Source organism: Lathamus discolor, chromosome 2 (genome assembly GCF_037157495.1).
Source record: "Lathamus discolor isolate bLatDis1 chromosome 2, bLatDis1.hap1, whole genome shotgun sequence".
In the NCBI taxonomy this organism is placed as follows: Eukaryota; Metazoa; Chordata; class Aves; order Psittaciformes; family Psittacidae; genus Lathamus; species Lathamus discolor.
Genome location: NC_088885.1, coordinates 153,551,309 through 153,569,820, shown reverse-complemented (window position 1 = coordinate 153,569,820; position 18,512 = coordinate 153,551,309). Strand labels below are relative to the sequence as shown.

Genomic DNA, 18,512 nt, shown 5'->3' with positions numbered 1-18,512 from the left:
TCTAAGTCACATATTTCATGTTTGTAAATGCGTTTCCAAGAAGCATCTTCAGTAAAAAGTCTTTTAAAAAGCCCAAGGTCATGTTTCTCTCCAACAGACATAGTTGTATTATAGCTGCAAGAAGCAGAACACCTGCATGATGTTCTATGCAACTGCTCAGCAGTCAAGATATTACAAATTCATTTGTCTTACAGATTTGTTTTGAAGACAGCTTAAAATTGAATGCTTATATGGAAGTGGAAAATGTGATGCCACTGTTTTCCTGCAGTTTCAGAAGCCACATCCTCATGTAGTCACGTGATGAATTCATTTTAGAAGCGTTACTGGTTTAGTTTTAACCCAGCCAATTTCAAACCCCCAGCTTTAACTTAACACTACTATTTTTTCCCCAATGATGCCTGTGTGTGATGAACTTTATGCAAGTTAAGTAGCAGATTTCAGTACATTTCTAAAGATTTTGCACAGAATAATCAACTACTACAAAGTACATGCACAAGGCAGTTGGCATACTGCATCTACAAGCACAGAACAATTCATGACCAGGGAAGTACACCTACATTCAAGGTGAGACAGTAAAGACAAACCTGAACTGTTCATACTGAGATTAGTAGTGCTGGCAAAATGCAGAAGCTGCTACTACTGCTTATGCCTTCATAAGCCCATATATTCAAGTTTCTGCTCCATCACTTCTGTCTGCCAAGAAACAGTAAGAAGAGTGCCAACACCAAGAACCCGAGGTGTCATTACTCCTTGGTTCAGTGACATTTGAATTGCTTCTCTATGGGAAAAGAAATTGATGCTCCATTTTCCAGAAATACTGAATCAAGTTACCTTCTAGATGCAGCAGAGGACAAAAGAGATGCATTTAAAAAAAAAATGCAGCTGCATAAGTAATTTAGGGTCTGGGTGCCCAAACCAAGGACAGCTGAGTCAGCAATAACAACTTAATACTGCACATAGTTTATATTACTCCTTGCTACTAGACAGAAGCAAAGCATAAGTGTATGTGGGAAGAACAAAAGGCCAAACCAGTAAAAATGAGTATCTGCGTCCCCACAAATAGCCTTCCTATAGAATAACAATCATAGACTGGTTAGACTGGAAAGGACCTTAAGATCATCCAGTTTCACCCCTCCTGCTATAGGCAGAGACATCTCACCCTAGACCATGCCATCCAAGGATCCTGCCCAACCAATAAATATATGTATATATTAGTTTCAATTCTTACTTCCCCTTCTTGATCCATTCATTTTCTAAGTTCAGGAATTAATTACCTAGTTCCAAACAGAACCACCTAAAATGGAATGTGCTACTTTCACATAAAGCCCCAAAATAGAGGCACTTAACTGAATTGAAAAAGATCTGTCTGTCCACTAATAATAAATCTGTAAAGAACATTTAACAAGGGAAAAGTTAAACTCTTCCTTGAGCCACCAAAAGAACTAATTTAACATATTCCAAATCATTATAGCTGTATCTTAAAAATACAAACTTAACACTAAATTATCACAGAGCTGGAAATGAGGAAAACCTTCTCCCCCCCCACCCCCCCCAATAAATTCACACAGCTTTTATTTTACCCTTCCATAATAACTATCTATTGACAGTAGGTCTTGACAAGAGGCAAGGAATTAACTATGTAGCTGGGCAGGAGCATCTATTTTTTTTAATCTGTTTTTCTTAATGGGACATCTGCTCTTATTTCTTCCTTTCATGGCCCACCTTGAAGCCACATTCACTACTCTGTCAGCATTTCAATTAGTTACTTGTAAAAATTTCAGGTCAGGATAGCTGTCTTGATAAAGTACAGTAAGGTAAAGAGGGAAAAGGGGTTATTAGCAGAAGCCGATTGACTATAACTGACAGAGCTCAAATAGCTGATTAGTCATCAATAAAATTAAGGGAAAAATAATGCTCTAACATTTGTTTTATTACAACACAGCTTGACATCCATTACTGGCAAGCACACGCAACCATGTTTTAGGGTGCCAAACCTGAACTGGTTTGCTTTCTGCATTCCCTGCACTCAGCTTTTTTACATGACTCTGCAGAAAAGCTTCAAATCTCACCTTTGATAACAGTACTAAAACCTTCCAAATGAGGCGGCCAAAAATACCTCATGCAAATGCTGACAAGACATGAGTAGCATCATTTACAGACTTACAAATACTGAGTAGTTAGTGCTGAAAAATTTACTACAAACTACAGGTTTGAGCTGCACCCAGCTACTACTCCAATACAACTAAGCAAAGGATTCTGGAAGAACTGTACAGAATGAAACCTACAGCTTCACATCCTACTTCAACCAACTGGGAAGGGAAAGTACTTCTAATTCAAGTTTTTTTCCTATCTATTCCACTGTTTTCTCCAGCAGAAAGACCAAGCAGGAGGCTATCCAGCAAGCTGAGTACTTTATTTAGTGCCTAGAATACTCAACTTCCCAGCATCATGTTCATGCAAGCTATCATAATAGGTGGCCTTCTAGCCTAGACAACCAGTCATGGAAAGCTTTGCTCATTGCCATTGACAAACATAAGGGATCAGTGCCTTGAGGACCTACTCAGAGGCAGAAAACATTATGTTAATATAATGCTCGGCATATCACTGAAGTCTAAAGAAACTGTGATCTACAGGTTAAGCAGATCACATTTTCCTCTATCAGGGTATCAATTTAAAAAGGGTAATTTGTCTAGAGCTCTTCATAGAGCTGATTTCACAGCCAGCTACCTGCCACTTATGTGATAATGAAATACACATTGGCATTTTTAATTAACCTTATATTGAACTATGTGAACTATTACTTTGTGTTCTAAATGAGGCCTATTATTTCTGGAGATTTGTAAATTCTGTAAATGCATCTCTGAACAAATGATTGATAAATAACACTAAATGGAGAGTACAGGGAAATTACCATAATCAGCTGTATGCTATCTTCTAAGAGGTTCAAATGTAAAAGCCTAGCAAAGGAATTGCTTTAAAACTTCACTGAGGACTTCTCAAATTTGACAGACTGACAGCTGTCAAGTTCAAGTATAGCTCAAGAACACATTAAGAGAGCAGTACAGGCCAAAGCTATTTCAGGTCCCATCTGCATCCCAGTTGTATCTGGAAAACAAACAGCCACAGCAATTCCATCTATATTTGAGTTTGTGGCCAAGGTATGAGCCATACAGACAAATACCTATGAGATGGCCAAGCAGAAAGATGCAACCAATGCTAATTTCAAACTGTCCAGTTACCAATTAAACCCTTCACACCTTGAGCATCAATTTTAGATGCACACAGTGAAACTATGAAAGTAACACTGACAAAATTATTCTCTAAGCACTAAAGCCACGGTGATCTGTATATTGGCTTTTGGAAGGGACCTGTATTTTGAGCTGCAGAACACATCTGGCCGCAAGCGAAAACCGATGGCTCCCCAACAACAGCTTTCCTCAGGGGTCTGGCACCCCTTCCCTAAGATCCCGCTTCCCGGCAGGGCTGGATGGGCTGAGCGCCGGCTCCCCCTCCTGACACAGCGCCCGAACTGCAGCACCGCAATGTGCCAAACGAGCCCAAACCATGGTCGGCAAAGCCCGTCGGAAAAAGCCCAGAATGCATGATATACTAATCGCTAATACTTAGTGACCTATCTCTAATACAACAGAGTTCCCTGACACAGAGCAACCAAAGGCCTTCCTGGGAAAGTCAGACTTACAGAATCTCAGCATCACTGTATTTAAGATACGCTATAGCTACATTACAGGAAAACCCGTTGTGCAGCACTTCAGCTTTTTCCACAGTGTGCTCATATTAATACTTAATTGCTTGAAATCCCCAAATTCATCAAAAATAAAGCTGGAAATCTTAAAAGGTCCTTAATTCCTTCACAAGCACTTCATAGATTACACTTAGGTTATTCCCAGCATTTTTTTCACATGGCTTAACAGGTTTCTGTGAAGACTTCAAGTGTCTGCAGAAAAAAATGCCTGAGCAGATACAGTAAGCTTTAAAAGCATGATATAGCTTCTGTTGTATGCTTTTATACAGTAGGACAATAAAAAAACTAATCATTTTTCCAGACCATGGATGCATGGTTTAATAAAAAAGTCAAGGCTGTAAGATAAGTGAAAAGAATCTTTAAGCCCAATTTGTTGCACAAGACAAACTGGACCAAAGTAGTCCTCTCCAGACTGAAGATGTAGTACTAAGGCACCACATTCCACCCTGTAGACAAGTCAGCCTAGGATATCATTAGGATAGCTCTAGAAAAGAAGCAGTGATTAACTAGAGCTCAAGATAAAGCTGCAACCCATCTGCTGTGAAGCAGGAGAAGGGAAGCAGATTAGCTCTTACATTTACACCAGGATTTAAATGGAGAAACTGAGTCAAATCATTAGTAATAAACTCTTTTACTTTGAGAAACTCTTCAACATGCCATGAAAGCTTGGGGGAATCCCAGTAAGGAAGGTAGAACCCTCAGCAGTGACACTACCTTTTTCACTGGAATTAGGACTTGTTGATCCTGAAAAAAGCAGGCTGGAAGTGGTCATGAAACAAAGTGAAAAACCATTCCAGGTTTCTGAACTTCCATGAGCATACAAATGGACCAAAACATTGAACTGTGTGAAAACTCTAGAAGGAAAACACTTTTCCTGCAAGCTCAAGAAGGGTTATAGGGTTTATTTAAGCATAACAGAAAGACATGAAATAAGATAGACGTGATGGACTTCACGCTTTTCACTTTTGCAAAAGGGAAGTTAATCATTTAGGATTAGTTTGGAGGTGGGCAGAAAGGGGAAATTAAATTTCACTTTACTAGTTTGCCTCATAGAGCTGTATCACTCAAGTCTACATACAAGGGATCACATCATTTCTGCTTGGTAGCCGGAGAAAAGCAACAGAAAGCTCCTTAGCCCTCAGATAATGAGGATGTGATCTCAGGGAGCAGTAACTCTGCTGCTGACCACAGGCACACCAGGATTGGTGCTTCATCACAGCCTCCAGTTAATTAGGACATTATGAACTAATAATGAAAAACTTTGTCCATTATCAGTAACCAGAAAAGGAGACACATGAAAGGAAAAACAGATGCATTAAAAGCAGTCCTACCATTTCTACATCTTTTAAAAACATCATTATTATCCTGAAGTATCGGGAAAACACGGCTGAAAATATCTCAAACCTTTTGCTTTCAAACATATGTGCTATCCAGAGTACTGTTACTGGATAACCACAGGCAGTAAGAGACCACAAATGCAATTATGCTTCAAGCACTCAGTAAGTGCAGAAGCAGTGTCAGAGCAACAGAAGGAATTTTTACTTATCACTAGATTTTTTTCGTCCACAAAAAGGCACCTTCCTCTATTCCTTTGATACAATACAAATGCATTAATAAAGCTGAAAAAATAAATAAATCAGCAAATCCTCAAAGGATTTGGAACCTGTCACTACATTATACCAAGATCAGCACAAGCAGTTGTAACAACTTCTTGGATTAAGCACAAAAACAATAGGTTTACTGAAATGATTTCTAATCTTTTAGGTTTCAAATTATTTTGTCAAGAAATTCTTCCTAGGAAATAAAGATCTATAGAAGAACACCTATAAATGCCAAAAAAAAAAAAGTGAAAGATTTACCAACTACAAGAATTAAACTGACATTTGTTTGCTGCCTTGCAGCTTTGTTGTTTGTCTGCTACCTGAAGCCAAAAGCCTGATAAACACATCAAAATAAGAAATGGAAGGCAGCCAGCAAAACAGCAACTGGAAATGGAGACCAGGAAAGAAGGATAAACCATCTTACTTTCTAGTTTCTTATTATAACTTGACAATACAGTAAACTAATGAAAAATGACAATACAAAAGTGATAAATTTCTATTTATAATATGAGTTCCAGCAAAGATATATTCTGAAATAGGATAAACACACAAAGAATAAAGCATGCACTGCTTATCTGTTGAAATACTCAAAAAATACAGCTTTCTTCATTCCACACCTCCAGTTACTACTCCAATTTACTCGTTGTCATAAATAGCCAGCTTACATCTATCATGTATCCCAAGCCATTGACAGATCTGTAAAGAGCCTAATGATTTAGCTGAGGTCAAATACCCAGAACTGCATCCTGTTTTGAATCAAAGATGGGAAGAGAAAATCTACCAGCACTTAGATTTAAGAGTTAATCATCTGTTGCTAAAGCAGCATGCTTTATTTTACATTTGCACTTTTTGGCCAGACATATCATCAGTTTAAAGGGCCTATTAGCCCCCTTACTGACCTCTGTGATAGTAGTAGGGCACTCAGACCACCAGTTAATGATCATGGTCACAAACCAATCAGACCAGCAAGAGGCATACAGACCTCCAAGTTTGCAAAGCACCATGTTTTTAATATGTTCTTCTCAAAGGTTAAGATACATGGACTTTTATAGCTAGAATGTCAGGAAAATTAAATTCCCTAGGCTATATGTCCTCACAGCTTTAGCTTAAGACCACAAAGATATTAATTTTTTACCTGGTGTTGTACTTGGAAGTCACTCAGCTAGCAGTACATGGCTCTAAAGTAACTCCCAGAACTACCACCCCCACCATGCAGCTCCCATTGAGCCCTGGCTTCCCAGGAATCAGGGGTAGATAACCCCACTTTATCAAGATATTCCACTTGCCCAGTATGAACATCCTGTCCTTTACCTTTTCTTTGCCAAACAGTATTAATAATGTAAGCATTAAGCTTGCAAGATTTCTGCAGAGCTCAGCTAAGAACAGTTTGTTAATTCACCAGAAAATATTAGGTGTGTCAGTTACCAGTTAATCCATTTAAACATGCTTTTTACTGACACTGCTAAATACTAATTAAAAAGTTATGCAGTGCCACACCGAATACTTTCAGAGGCTACTCTGAACATTGATATCCAGCTCTTTCAAATCAAAGCACATCTTAAATCCTTTTGTTTCTTAACTATACTTGCAGTTGGGGGGGGTGGAACTCAGGGCAGAAAGGTCACACACATAGATTTTAAGGACACATAAGCCCAGTCAAACAAGCCACAGGCCACCAGAGCAGCCAGTCAGTGCTGTGACCTTCTTTCTGATTTCTCCAGTAAATACATACTCAGAAGGTTACAGTTTTAATTTGCATGGCTGGTGTCGAAAAGGATTGAAAGTGACAAACCATGCCAGTCTAAATTTGAAACCTTTAAATTCGATCTCTCTCATTGACTGCCAAAGTAAGTGTGCAAGTGAATTAGAAGTCAGCTTCCGACTAAATGTGATCATCAGTGAGTGGCTGCAGGCTAGAGTCATGCTTCAGAGCAGATGAGCCTAGGGTGAAGTATGTATGATTATCTTCAGCTGCATTTCACAGCAGCCCTGTTAACATGACCAGAATATCTGATAAATCACTTCCCCAGCCTTTTAAGAGAGCAAGCCTGGAATCTAATTGTTAATAAATCTTATGACTTTCCCAATGCAGTTTCACTGCAGTAAAAGCAAAGCACAACCATCACAAAAACATGAACTTCTGAAGTGTTACTGAAGAAGGAAAGCTGAAACATCAGGAACAATCTGTGAAATACTCCGTTTTCACTCCAAGTCTTATTACTTCTTATGCTCTTTCAAGAAAAGAGCAACAGGACCAAAGTCAGCCTTCCCTGTTTTTATGGTGCTGCCACACCATACCATTCCTACCACTGTCACTTCAATTTCTCATCACACTGAGCCTGCTGAATGACCAATTGCACCCACACATTTTCGTAGACTTTTATCTTGAAGTCTGACTACTGGAAGACAACAGAAAAGTTCATTCTTTGCAGTTAGCCTCTAAGAATGACAAGCTAGTGACCTGCTGTCTGAATAAAGAAATCCATCCGAATAGTATATCACAAAATTTACCATTTTATTCAAATTTATAACCTTAAAAGTAATCTTAAAACTCCGTAAGTTTTCTTCGGCTATATTTGCTTTACAAAGTACCTGTGACCTTCATAAAGCATTTTGCCAGCCTCCAAGAGCAGGACACTTGGAGCAAGCACTGCTCATATGGCTGAGACTACAATGAGAAGGAGAGTTTGAGGTGACACAGAAGGGAGTACACATTACACCATTAGGGACTTGGAATGCATGGCATCACACATCTGTTCCATGCCATGAAGCACCTGCCCTCAGAGGAAAGTGGATGATTCAGTAGCAAACTGATTAATATCATATGTATGTCACTTTACTACATATAATCAGATACATCTTTCAGATTTGTGAAAAACTAGAATTCCATTTGTGGCAAATTAAAGGAAATCCTTCCTCAGTGCCCAGGTGTGCTTGCATACCAAGAGAGATTTATTAAAAATTAGTAACATCTATGGAGCCATAAGTCACTAAGCTCCTACTTAAAGGATTTTCATTAAGCTATCCCTTAACTGCTATAAAAATCAGACAGTTAATACCCTCCACAATGCAGAAAGTCAGTACACTTCTGCTTACACACCATTCTCCTTGATACTTAGGGAGGTACTAGTCTATTTGATTACTGAGCTACTCAATGTGACAAGAAACAGCAACCCTCTACCAATCACTACTAGACACATGGCTCAGTAAAGTCAGTCAGCATACAGCTAGCATATACAGCCATCTACTGATAGGAAGGCTTCCTATTCCTGTACATCTTGTTGACAATTTAAAGGACACCTCACCAATTTAAGATATTACCTCAAATCTCTTAAGTAGCTAAAATGAGCCTGTAAGGAAGAATTCCACAGGTACAGTCTACACAAGTAAGAATTGTCATTCATAATGGCAACAGGACTCATCTTCTGATATGAGGATTCCACCTGCTCTAACACTGATTAGAGGGCTCTCCTCACCCAGGTATTTAACATTACACAAACCAAACAAGTGCCAGGCATCCGCTTTAATGTCTCCCCTGTCTGTATCAACATGTTTTATTTACAGTTAGCTTCTTCAATATGCAGTTTCACATACTTCACCCAGCATTCACAAAATACTTGTCATCAATCAATGCTATGCATAGATGTGAAAAGAAACTCCTCTTGCAGGTCTTTCAGTATTTTTACAGCATCACTCATGAACCAAGTTATGACAATCAATATTACACTCACATTTACCACCATTTACATACCAGCCGAAGTGCAAAGTCAGCCTTCAAAATAAAGCTCTCAAAGGTTGAAAAGCAAAGCTGCTCAGTGCCTCAGAATGATAAACACAAAGAACCAGCCTGCCTTGAGAACAAGCATCACTTTCACATACAAAAACATTTTTCAGATTTTTGCATAAAGATGAACACCTGAGAGATGCAAACAGGAAAAACAAATACACATGGACTAAGCTCTTACTTCCCAGAGCCTCATCTTCCCTGAGGCTCTTCAATTACAGAACTTAAGATATTAATTGGACATAATGTTACACTCCCCATTGTCTGGTACCAGCTGCAAATTAATCCTACTAGCATGGTTACCTTACCACACATGCAAAAATAAGGATGCTTCCAATCTATAACATGTGTAAAGGTTTACAGGGAGAAATATCCCCTTTTTAGAATGGCTTAGTGTTCAAGTATACCAGTAAATCATCTTAATTAGAACAAAGGATATACTCTGGTCTCCTAGAAAAGGTTCCTATTGTTTTGAACTTTAAGTAGCATCTGAATGTTCCAATGACTCCTTAAAGCAAAATTTAAGCAGTCTTGCAGTTGTGTCCCAAAGAGAGAAGTTGTCAAATACCTGAACAATTTACAACAGGAAACATCAGCACTTTATGTGCTGTGCAGGAACAATGAAGGACACAGATTTTAATGCTTTCAAATTGCTTAAAACAAGGTTTTATTAGGGCAAGAGAAGATGCTGACATCTCTTAATTCTGAGATACATTAATAATACTGCCCACAGAAGTGTTCTTGCAGCATCTTACTTATCACCACATTATTCTTTCTCAGCTGAAAGGCTGCCCTGGAGCTCAAAGCATGTCAAGCTCCACTTTTTCCTGTATCATTTAGAATTATGCCATAAAATTATATCATATCCAAATTATAATTTGTAATTACAAGTATAATACACAAATGTGTCCACTTCCATATGAGAACTACAATTAACAGATTTTGGAAGTCAAACATAGGACTCCTTAGAAGCCAAATTTCAGCATGGATGAAAATTTGTTGGTGATTTGGCTCTTGTCTAAGCAGTACACACACTTCAGCTCCTTCATCATCTCTGAAGGATTTACCAATTCAACCACACAATTCTTACAAATCAGTCCTGAGTTTCTAGAGAAAGCTGGCTGATCTATAAGCATTTTGGTTTGAGTAAATACAGCAAATGTAATGCTACTAAGACATCGAAATGCTGTTACATAATTAAGCTGGCTATTTTAAGCACTTAAAAACCTTTGCTAAGACATTCTCACACATACCTGGAAGAAGCCAAACTTTGACACGCATTTCATTCTCACTTGAGAAGCTAAACAAACCCTGTTTAAAACATGATAAAAGCCCTTTCATTTGCTTGCTCACTGAACTACCAGAGAAAGAGCTCAGTGGACCAGACATACGAAGTACAACCCACAACTATTACATATACATTTCCACTAATAGTTGCCTTCATCTAACTGGACAGAATTATCAGTAACTGTTTTTTCTTCTGAATTGTAGTCAAGTCAGTGCCATGACAGGATGGGTTTGTGAAGTATCTCCTCCTGAAGCCACTCAATTCCCACTTGTATTATACAGTCACTTCACCTTACTTGGTTCCTTGGTGACTCAACTGCTAAATCATCTATTTTACATGGATATTATGGAAATTTACATTTTAAGCTGCAGTTTGATAGTCACCCTGCTTAATCTTTTTTTAACCTCTCTCCAACATGTGAAATACTTAAGATTTAATGCAAGACTTGATTTTTCAAAGCAAGCAAAAAAATCTAGAGTCATAATAGAGAAAAAGAGCTTGGATTCCTGTCCATTACACTCTTTCACTGACAATGTAATTTATCATTGGAACTGAAAGTATGCATGCAGATACCAAATATTACATGATAAAGGCAAGCAGAAGTTTGCCTGTCCTCTAATTTCTCATTTCAGTGAGCACCTCAAAAGTATCATAGTCCTCAGAAGTCACAATTTTGGTAGCAACCATATAACCACATCTAATTCCATAAATGCAGGTTTTAAAACAGTAAATCAGATCTGTAACACCCTAAGGTAATTTACATATGCAATAAAGATTCTACACAATGTGGAGAATAACTTCACAATTTTCAGCCTTAATTTCTCAGCCATCAAACTGAATTTTAACAAATTTACAGCAAACAATAGAAATCTCTACTTAATACAATTCTCCTCCTGCTATCAATACCAGCACTATTACAAATTCAAAGGTAGGAAAAATATGCAAAATACCAACAAACCAAGGACATACAGCTACAAATCACAAGACATTCCACAACCAAACCTGACAGCTACCCAGAATATGTCAGACAACACTTGATTCTCCTGATTTAGAGATGGGCATTCACAGTCAATTACACATCAAAAACTACAACAATACATTAGAAGAAGCCACATTGATCTAGCCCAATTCCTGTTATGGGAAGTAAAGTACACTTGCAGAGCTTTTCAATCATGTCAGCTGAAGCCAAAATCATTTTAGGTGTCATCAAGTTATATTACAAGATTAGTTCGTAACTGATTTCACTTGACCATCCCAAGCACTGCACCAAGTATTCACCTCTTCAGAGCTATACTTGAAAGTTACCTGCCAATTGTACAACAGTTCCAACTGTATAATCATATTGTAAATCACACAGAATTACTTTTCTGTTCAGTACAGCATCACTAAAACAAAGAGCTAACACTTTAAAGCACATCTGACATGTCAGATGCGAAAGGGATAGGGATCAGTTGTTATCTGGAGTTATATAAATACAAAAAGTAGTATGTTTTGGGGTTTTTAAAATATTTACCAAATGCATTGATAGCTCCTTAATACATTAGTTAGAGCCAAAAGATTCTAGGAAAGGACATAGGTTGTAAGCTCCTTTTTATACATACGTAAGTAATAAACGATTTATTGTTCGGAAACGTATTAGTAGGGTTAGAAAGGAAACCCCTTCGGGGTTTAAATCGACTCTAAGCCCGGACTGAGTACATAAGACCCCTGCTGTTCTACACCAGGATACCACTTGGTATCACTTAGAGCTCAGGCTGTGAGCGGCCACCCCTTCGCTATTGTAAAACACCTCTACAGAAGCGGAGCAATTGAGGAAAGCGGCCCAGCGTTTGTTCCGGTTCGGTTTGGTGCTGGAGCCGCAGCCGGGAAGACTCCGGGATCGCCGTGGGCAGCGCAGACCCCCCAGCTCCTCCTCGGCGCACAGCGCGGGGAGCAGAGCAGCAGCCACAGACACAACCCAACCCCACGAAGCGGCGCGGAGCGAACAGCACCCCCTTCCCGGAGCATCCTCGCCAACTCCGGCCCGTCCCTCACCTTGGTTGACCAGCCGCAGGGCGTGAGTGAAGGACGGGTCCAGGGAGTCCTTCTCGGCCATCAGCTCGGGCAGATACTTCTCATCCATGGCGGCGGCGGCCGGGAGCGGCGGGGCGCCGGGTGCCCCCACAGGAAAGGGAGCAGCCGCGGCGGCGCGGGTCAGAGTCCCAAGCGGTGTCAGCGGTAAATCCTCTGAGGCAACGATTCCCCCCGGCCGCCTCCCGCCCGGGGCTGCGGGGACGCATCCAGAAGGAAGCGCCGCAAGCCCCTGGCAGGGAGCGGGTAGGGAAGGGACGCGGGCCGGGGGGACACCCCCCCACAACCGGACAAGGGGTGCGGAGAAACCCCTCAGCGGAGAGGCAAGGGGCTGGGAAAGGGGAAAAGACCCGGCTCGGAAGCCGCTGAACCAGACGGGACGGGACCCCCGCACACCCGCGCGCAGAGCAAGAGGAAACGCGTTAAGCACAGACCCGCACAACCACCGGAGCTGCGCGGACTGAGCAGGCGAGCCCCTCGGCGCTAGGTTTAAATACTCTCGCCGAGGCCACGCCCCCAACCGCCCCCGAGCCCCGCCCCTGGCCGTTGTCCCTCCCCCCAGCTCCTCCCAATGGGCTGTATCTTCCCGCCTACTCAAAGAACGGCTCCTATTGGGTGGTGCGCCTTGTCAGTCAGAGGCCGGCCGCAGCTTCGGATTGGTGGATCCGTGCCCCCTGCCACCTACCAGCGTCTGTCGCCCGCCCGCCCGTTGCCGGTGCGCAGGCGGGGTTGAGGTAATGGTTGTAGGGCGGCCGGAGCTGGGCTGGTGTGAGGCGGTGCGCGGAGCCGGGTCTCCATTAAACTCCATTAAGCAGCGGACCGTCCCCTGGGAGGAGAGCTGGTGCTGTTGCCATCGGCGCCGGCGGACCGGGGGGCATTCGTTCCCTGAGCTGCGGCGAGGCGAGGGGAAACGGGAGCAAGGAGCCGGCCCAGGTGTCCCGTCTCCGGCAGAACGTACTCAGCGGCTGAGGACTCGCTCCCCGCGGCAGCGGCGTGTGAGAGGGACCAGGGGAGCCAGGGCAGTGCCTTACAAAGCTCATGGGGCCGGGGGCGGGGGGAGCGGGGACGAGGAAGGGCAGGGTTTGTTTTTAAAGAGGAGAAAAACACCGGTCTTAACTTCCTTTTTTTCCTCCCAAAACAGGTTTACTCTTTATTTACGCAGCATTTTATACTTGACGCCTCCAGTAACACAAAGCACTTCATAAACACTAGCCAGAAAAATCTTACTTCCGTGGATTACAATGGGGCCTTATAAGTGGGTTTGTGATTCAGCAGCAGCCTGTTTTACAGGAAAAAAGGTTTAAAAGACCTTGCACAAGCCTATTTTCCTTTTTTTTTTCCTAGTAGATAATACATTAGATTGTTATGCACTTTGATCTTTGGCTTTGAGGTTTTACATAGCTTCCTTATTAGACCTCAGGTGTTTCATCAATGAATCTTTGGTGACAAAAGCCCGAAGGAAGCAAGATTGGTGATGCGCTTTAACACAGCACAAGGGCAAACCAGAGGAAAGTCGCTCAATCACTGAAGCCAAAAGTGTGATGTTAAGTAATATTTTAAACCAACATTTACTGGAAAAGACAATAATAAACCTTGAAGTGAAAGCTTCAGTTAAAAATAACACTGAAAATACTCATCAAATGAAGTTAATCAAATAAGCACACATTTACTTTTTTCTATTTAATGGAAAATAGAAAGAGATCTGCAGTCTTAATCATATGCCTCCAAGATGGGATAAAGAAGCTCTGAAAACAAAAAGCTAGCACGAGAAATCACTCAGAGCTTGGAAGCAGAGGTTAAGGCTCCCTTCTCTGAATTACGTGTGCTCTTTCACCCTTAAAATAGAAGGACCATATATTGAGGTATCTTGTTTCTTCTCATGTTTTACAGGCTGGAATATCTCATAAAACAATGTCTAATATGTTACAGTGTGGAATAAACTTGATTTACATTCTCTTTACAACCTTTCCAAATAAATCTTGACCCAGGATGAATAGAAACAAATTTACAAAGTTATATATTAATTCTCCTGCATGACATCGAGTTTGAGGGATACAACTAAAACATAGAAGCAACAGGAAGAATGTGGATTACGATGAGTGTTGTATTTCAACCTTCCATATACATCATCTCTATAAAAGTACTGAAATGCGGCCATCTGTTGTGAAACAGGCAGACACAGACAACTTTCACACACAACAGTACGTAGGAGTGTGATCTTTATTGGATGACCTGGAGCAAGATAATCCCTGTCTTTGTCAGTAAAGCAAAAGAAATGTATTTAAAGCCCCTTTACAGCATACAGGACCTTAGAGAGAAAAGTAGTTATATTATTAAAAATGCAGTAAAACACAATGTACCTTTCTTGGAAAGAGTCATATTCTCACTGGTAACTGATTAAATAAACATTTAGTGTTTAAAGAAACCACTGTATTTCTACCCAAATTATACCATTTCCGTCTGGCTTGCAACAGTGAAAGGCTTACTGGAAGTCTGAAGACTTCTTTTCTCACCAGGTCTATAATAGTAAAGGAATTATAAAATTCTCCACATTTTACCCTGTTTTTGAAACTCAGGCCTGCACGTAACAAGCACAATATATTGTTTTCTCCAATGAAATTCACTAGCATGTAATAAAACAGGAGGAGGACAGAAAAGATGGGAAAACATGAGCTTCAGGCCATAGAAAGCAGCCTAGGATGTGGTTAGCTGGGAAAAGCCTGCTGAGCATGATTCTTCCTGTTCAGGAAAGGCAGGAAACACCAACTTCTTAAGCACTGATTTAAAGAATCATAGAATCACAGAATGGTTTTGGTTGGAAAGTACCTTAAGATCATCCAGTTCCAGCTCCCCTGCCATGTGCAGGGACACCTTCCACTAGAGCAGGTTGCACCAAGCCCCATCCAGCCTGCCCTTGAACACTGCCAGGGACGGGGCATTTACCACTTCCTAGGGTCCTACCTTCTATCCTTTCTAAAAATGGCAGCAATGTTTCCCTTTTCCCAGTCACCAGGGCCTTCATCTGACTTCTCAGACATTACAGGGAGCAGCTTGGCAACTACATCAGCCAATTCCCTCAGGACTCCAGGATGCACCTCATCCAGTCCCATAGACTTAGGTATGTTCAGGTTCCTCAGGTGGTCTTGAACCTGATCTTCTCTCACCGTAGGAGGGACTTTGCTCCCCCAGTCCTTGCCTAGTAATCCATCCACTCAAGAAGTGTGGGAAGAAGGGTTACCAGTGATGACTGAGGCAAAAACATTGTTGAGCACCTCATCATCAATTATTACCAGTTTGCCAGTCTTGCTCATCGGGGGCATACGATTTCTTTCACCTTCCTTTTCTGGCTGACGTACCTGTGTAAGCCCTTTTTGTTATTCTTTGCATCCCTTGCCAAGTTCAGCTCCAGCCTTGGCCCATCTGACCCTATCTGCACAACTGGGCAGAGTCCCTATACTCTACCCAGGTTACCTGTCCCTGCTTCCACTACCTGTTCTTTCCTTCTTGCCCTTGGGTTTGACCAGCAGGTCTTGACACAACCATGCTGGCCTCTTGCCTGTTTTCTTACACCTGGGGATCAAGAGCTCGTGTGTTTTATAGAAAGTGTCTTTAAAGGTCTGCCAGCTCTCTTCTGCTCCCTCGTCCCTGAGGGCAGTTTCCCAAGGGGTCCTACTGACTGATTTCTTGAATAGCTGGAAGTTTGCTTTCTTAAAATTCAGGTTCCTGACTTTACTCTTCACCTGCCCCTTATCCCTCAGGACTGTGAACTCCACCAATGTGTGATCACTGCAGCCTCCAATCTTTATGTCACTGATTAGCTCACTTGTGTTAGTGACCATCAAGATCAGTATCATACCTGCTCTGGTAGGGCTGACTATTACCTGGCTTAAGTTATCCCCAGTGCACTCCAGGAGTCTCCTGGATTGCCTACAGCTCACCATGCTACTTCTCCAGCAGACGTTGTGGTGGTTTAAGTCCCCAGGACAATAGCAGCCTGCAAGCATGATGCCTCCTGTAGCTGAAGTAACAAGGCTTCATCAGTCGAATCATAGAATATTTAGGCTTGGCAAGGACCTTAACATCATCAAGTTCCAACCACCCTGCCATGCCCAGGAACACCTCACACTAAACCATGCCACCCAAGGCTTCGTCCAACCTGGCCTTGAACACTGCTAGGGATGGAGCATTCACAACTTCCTTGGGCAACCCATTCCAGTGCCTCACCTCCCTTACAGTAAAGAACTTCCTCTTTATGTCCAATAGTCTCCCCTTGATCACATGGCCAGTAGTAAATGCCAACCACAAGGTTGATTTTACCTAAATTACTGCCCATTCTTATTTATTTTTTCATATGACCAGTGTTATTCCATTTATTCAACGATCCTATCAAGCTGCTGCTGAGCATGGCAGACTTTACATGCCTCTAATGTAGTTCTTGACTCTGATTTAGCTCTGGGACCCTGATTTAAAGCTCAGACCACAACAGACTGTTAGAGAATCATTATTTATTTGAGACTTAAGCTCATTAAAATGCACACAGCTGAAGACCTATAGAAGCAGGGTCTATTTTGGGAAATAGTTTGTCACAAATACCACATCTAGTGAATATGTCCTTGACGTGACTCACCACAGTTCTGATTAGCATGTTGCTAAGTAGGTTGTGGCTGCCTTAGTATTCCAGTATATCACTTGCCAGTTTTTATTGGGTATATTGAAATTACAGTCACACTCCTTTCTCTAATATTACTGTGGCCATTTCTTTTTTCTTTCCAAACTTGCATGTGTGTGAAAGTATGAAAAAATACATATAAATAGTATAAAAAGAGTATACTGTCATATCAAGACAGCTATCATGAACCACTTTCAAAAGCTCTGGATGCTTCTAATATTTCATAGCTTTCTCTTTTATACCTTTTGCCCCATAGTTCAAAGGTTAGGCTATTTTTGTCCCTAATGAAACTTATTTCATTACCAGCTATGTTAAGTTTGTTTATTTTAAAATATTTGTTCTCTAATTTTCATATTTTACTCACTCTTCCTCTACATTTATTTTGAAAATAAACCAAGGTTTGCAGGAAGAAAGTATTTTGTGCTAGGAAAAAAAAAAAAGGCTTTCAGGCATGTAAGTACCTTGCCACCATATTTTTAGTCATTATAGAGTGCCATACCATCACATGCAGGTGTTCATCCAAATCTTCCATTTGTTTTATAACTTGATTTATGGTACTAAATATCAGAAATGGGCTGGCGGGAACCTCATGAAGTTTAATAAGGGGAAGTGGAAAGTCCTGTACCCGGGTAAGAATAACACAAGGCATCAGTACGTGCTGGGGGCCTCCCAGCTGAACAGGAGGTTGTCAGAAAGGGAGCCAGTGGTGTTACCAAGTTGAACATGAGCCAGCAACGCACCCTTGCTGTAAAGAGGGCTAATTGTGTCCTAGACTGCATTAGAAGGAGCACTGCTCACAAGTTGAGAGAGGTGATCCTTGCCCTCTAATTCATACTGGTGAGCTGTATCCATGTATCCAGTTACGGGCTCCCCAGCACATGACACACAGGGACAGTAGTGGATAGAGTGCAGCAGAGGGCCACGAAGATGATGAAGGGACTGGGGCATCTCTCCTATGAGGAAAGGCTGAGAGAGCTGGGACCGTTCAGCCAAAAGAAGAGAAGGCTGAGGGGGAGGTCTTATTAATGTAAGTATCTGAAGGAAGGTTGCAGAGAGGACAGAGACAGGCTCTTTTCAGTAGTGCCAGTGGCAATGGGCACAAACTGAAATACAGGAGGTTCCCGCTTAACAGCAGGACACCTTTTCTTTTACTGTGAGGGTGACTGAGCACTGGCAGAGGCTGCCAAGGAGGTTATGGAGCCTCCAATGCCTGGAGATGTTAAAAAGACATCTGGACATGGTCCCGGGCAACTGTCTTTGGTTGATCCTGCTTGAGAGGTGGGGTTGGACCAGATAACCTCCAGAAGTCCCATCCAACTTCAGAGATTCTGTATTGT

At 41.5% G+C, this 18,512-nt stretch overlaps 1 protein-coding gene across 5 annotated transcripts in view; it reads right to left on the bottom strand.

The window, feature by feature from the left end:
* KHDRBS3 (KH RNA binding domain containing, signal transduction associated 3) overlaps positions 1–13,480 on the bottom strand; it is an 88,406-nt gene extending 74,926 nt beyond the window's left edge. For 4 of the 5 annotated variants that reach the window (XR_010610300.1, XM_065669007.1, XM_065669008.1 and 1 more), the window contains exon 1: positions 12,471–12,981. Coding sequence is in view for 3 of the 5 variants with exons in the window: in XM_065669007.1 (XP_065525079.1) it covers positions 12,471–12,558 (88 nt within the window). In the remaining 2 variants the exon portion in view is untranslated. Of the gene's footprint in view, positions 1–12,470; positions 12,982–13,191 lie in introns of those variants that run through there. The other variant, XM_065669010.1, reaches the window with a different exon arrangement.
* Between the last annotated feature and the right edge of the window lie 5,032 nt (positions 13,481–18,512).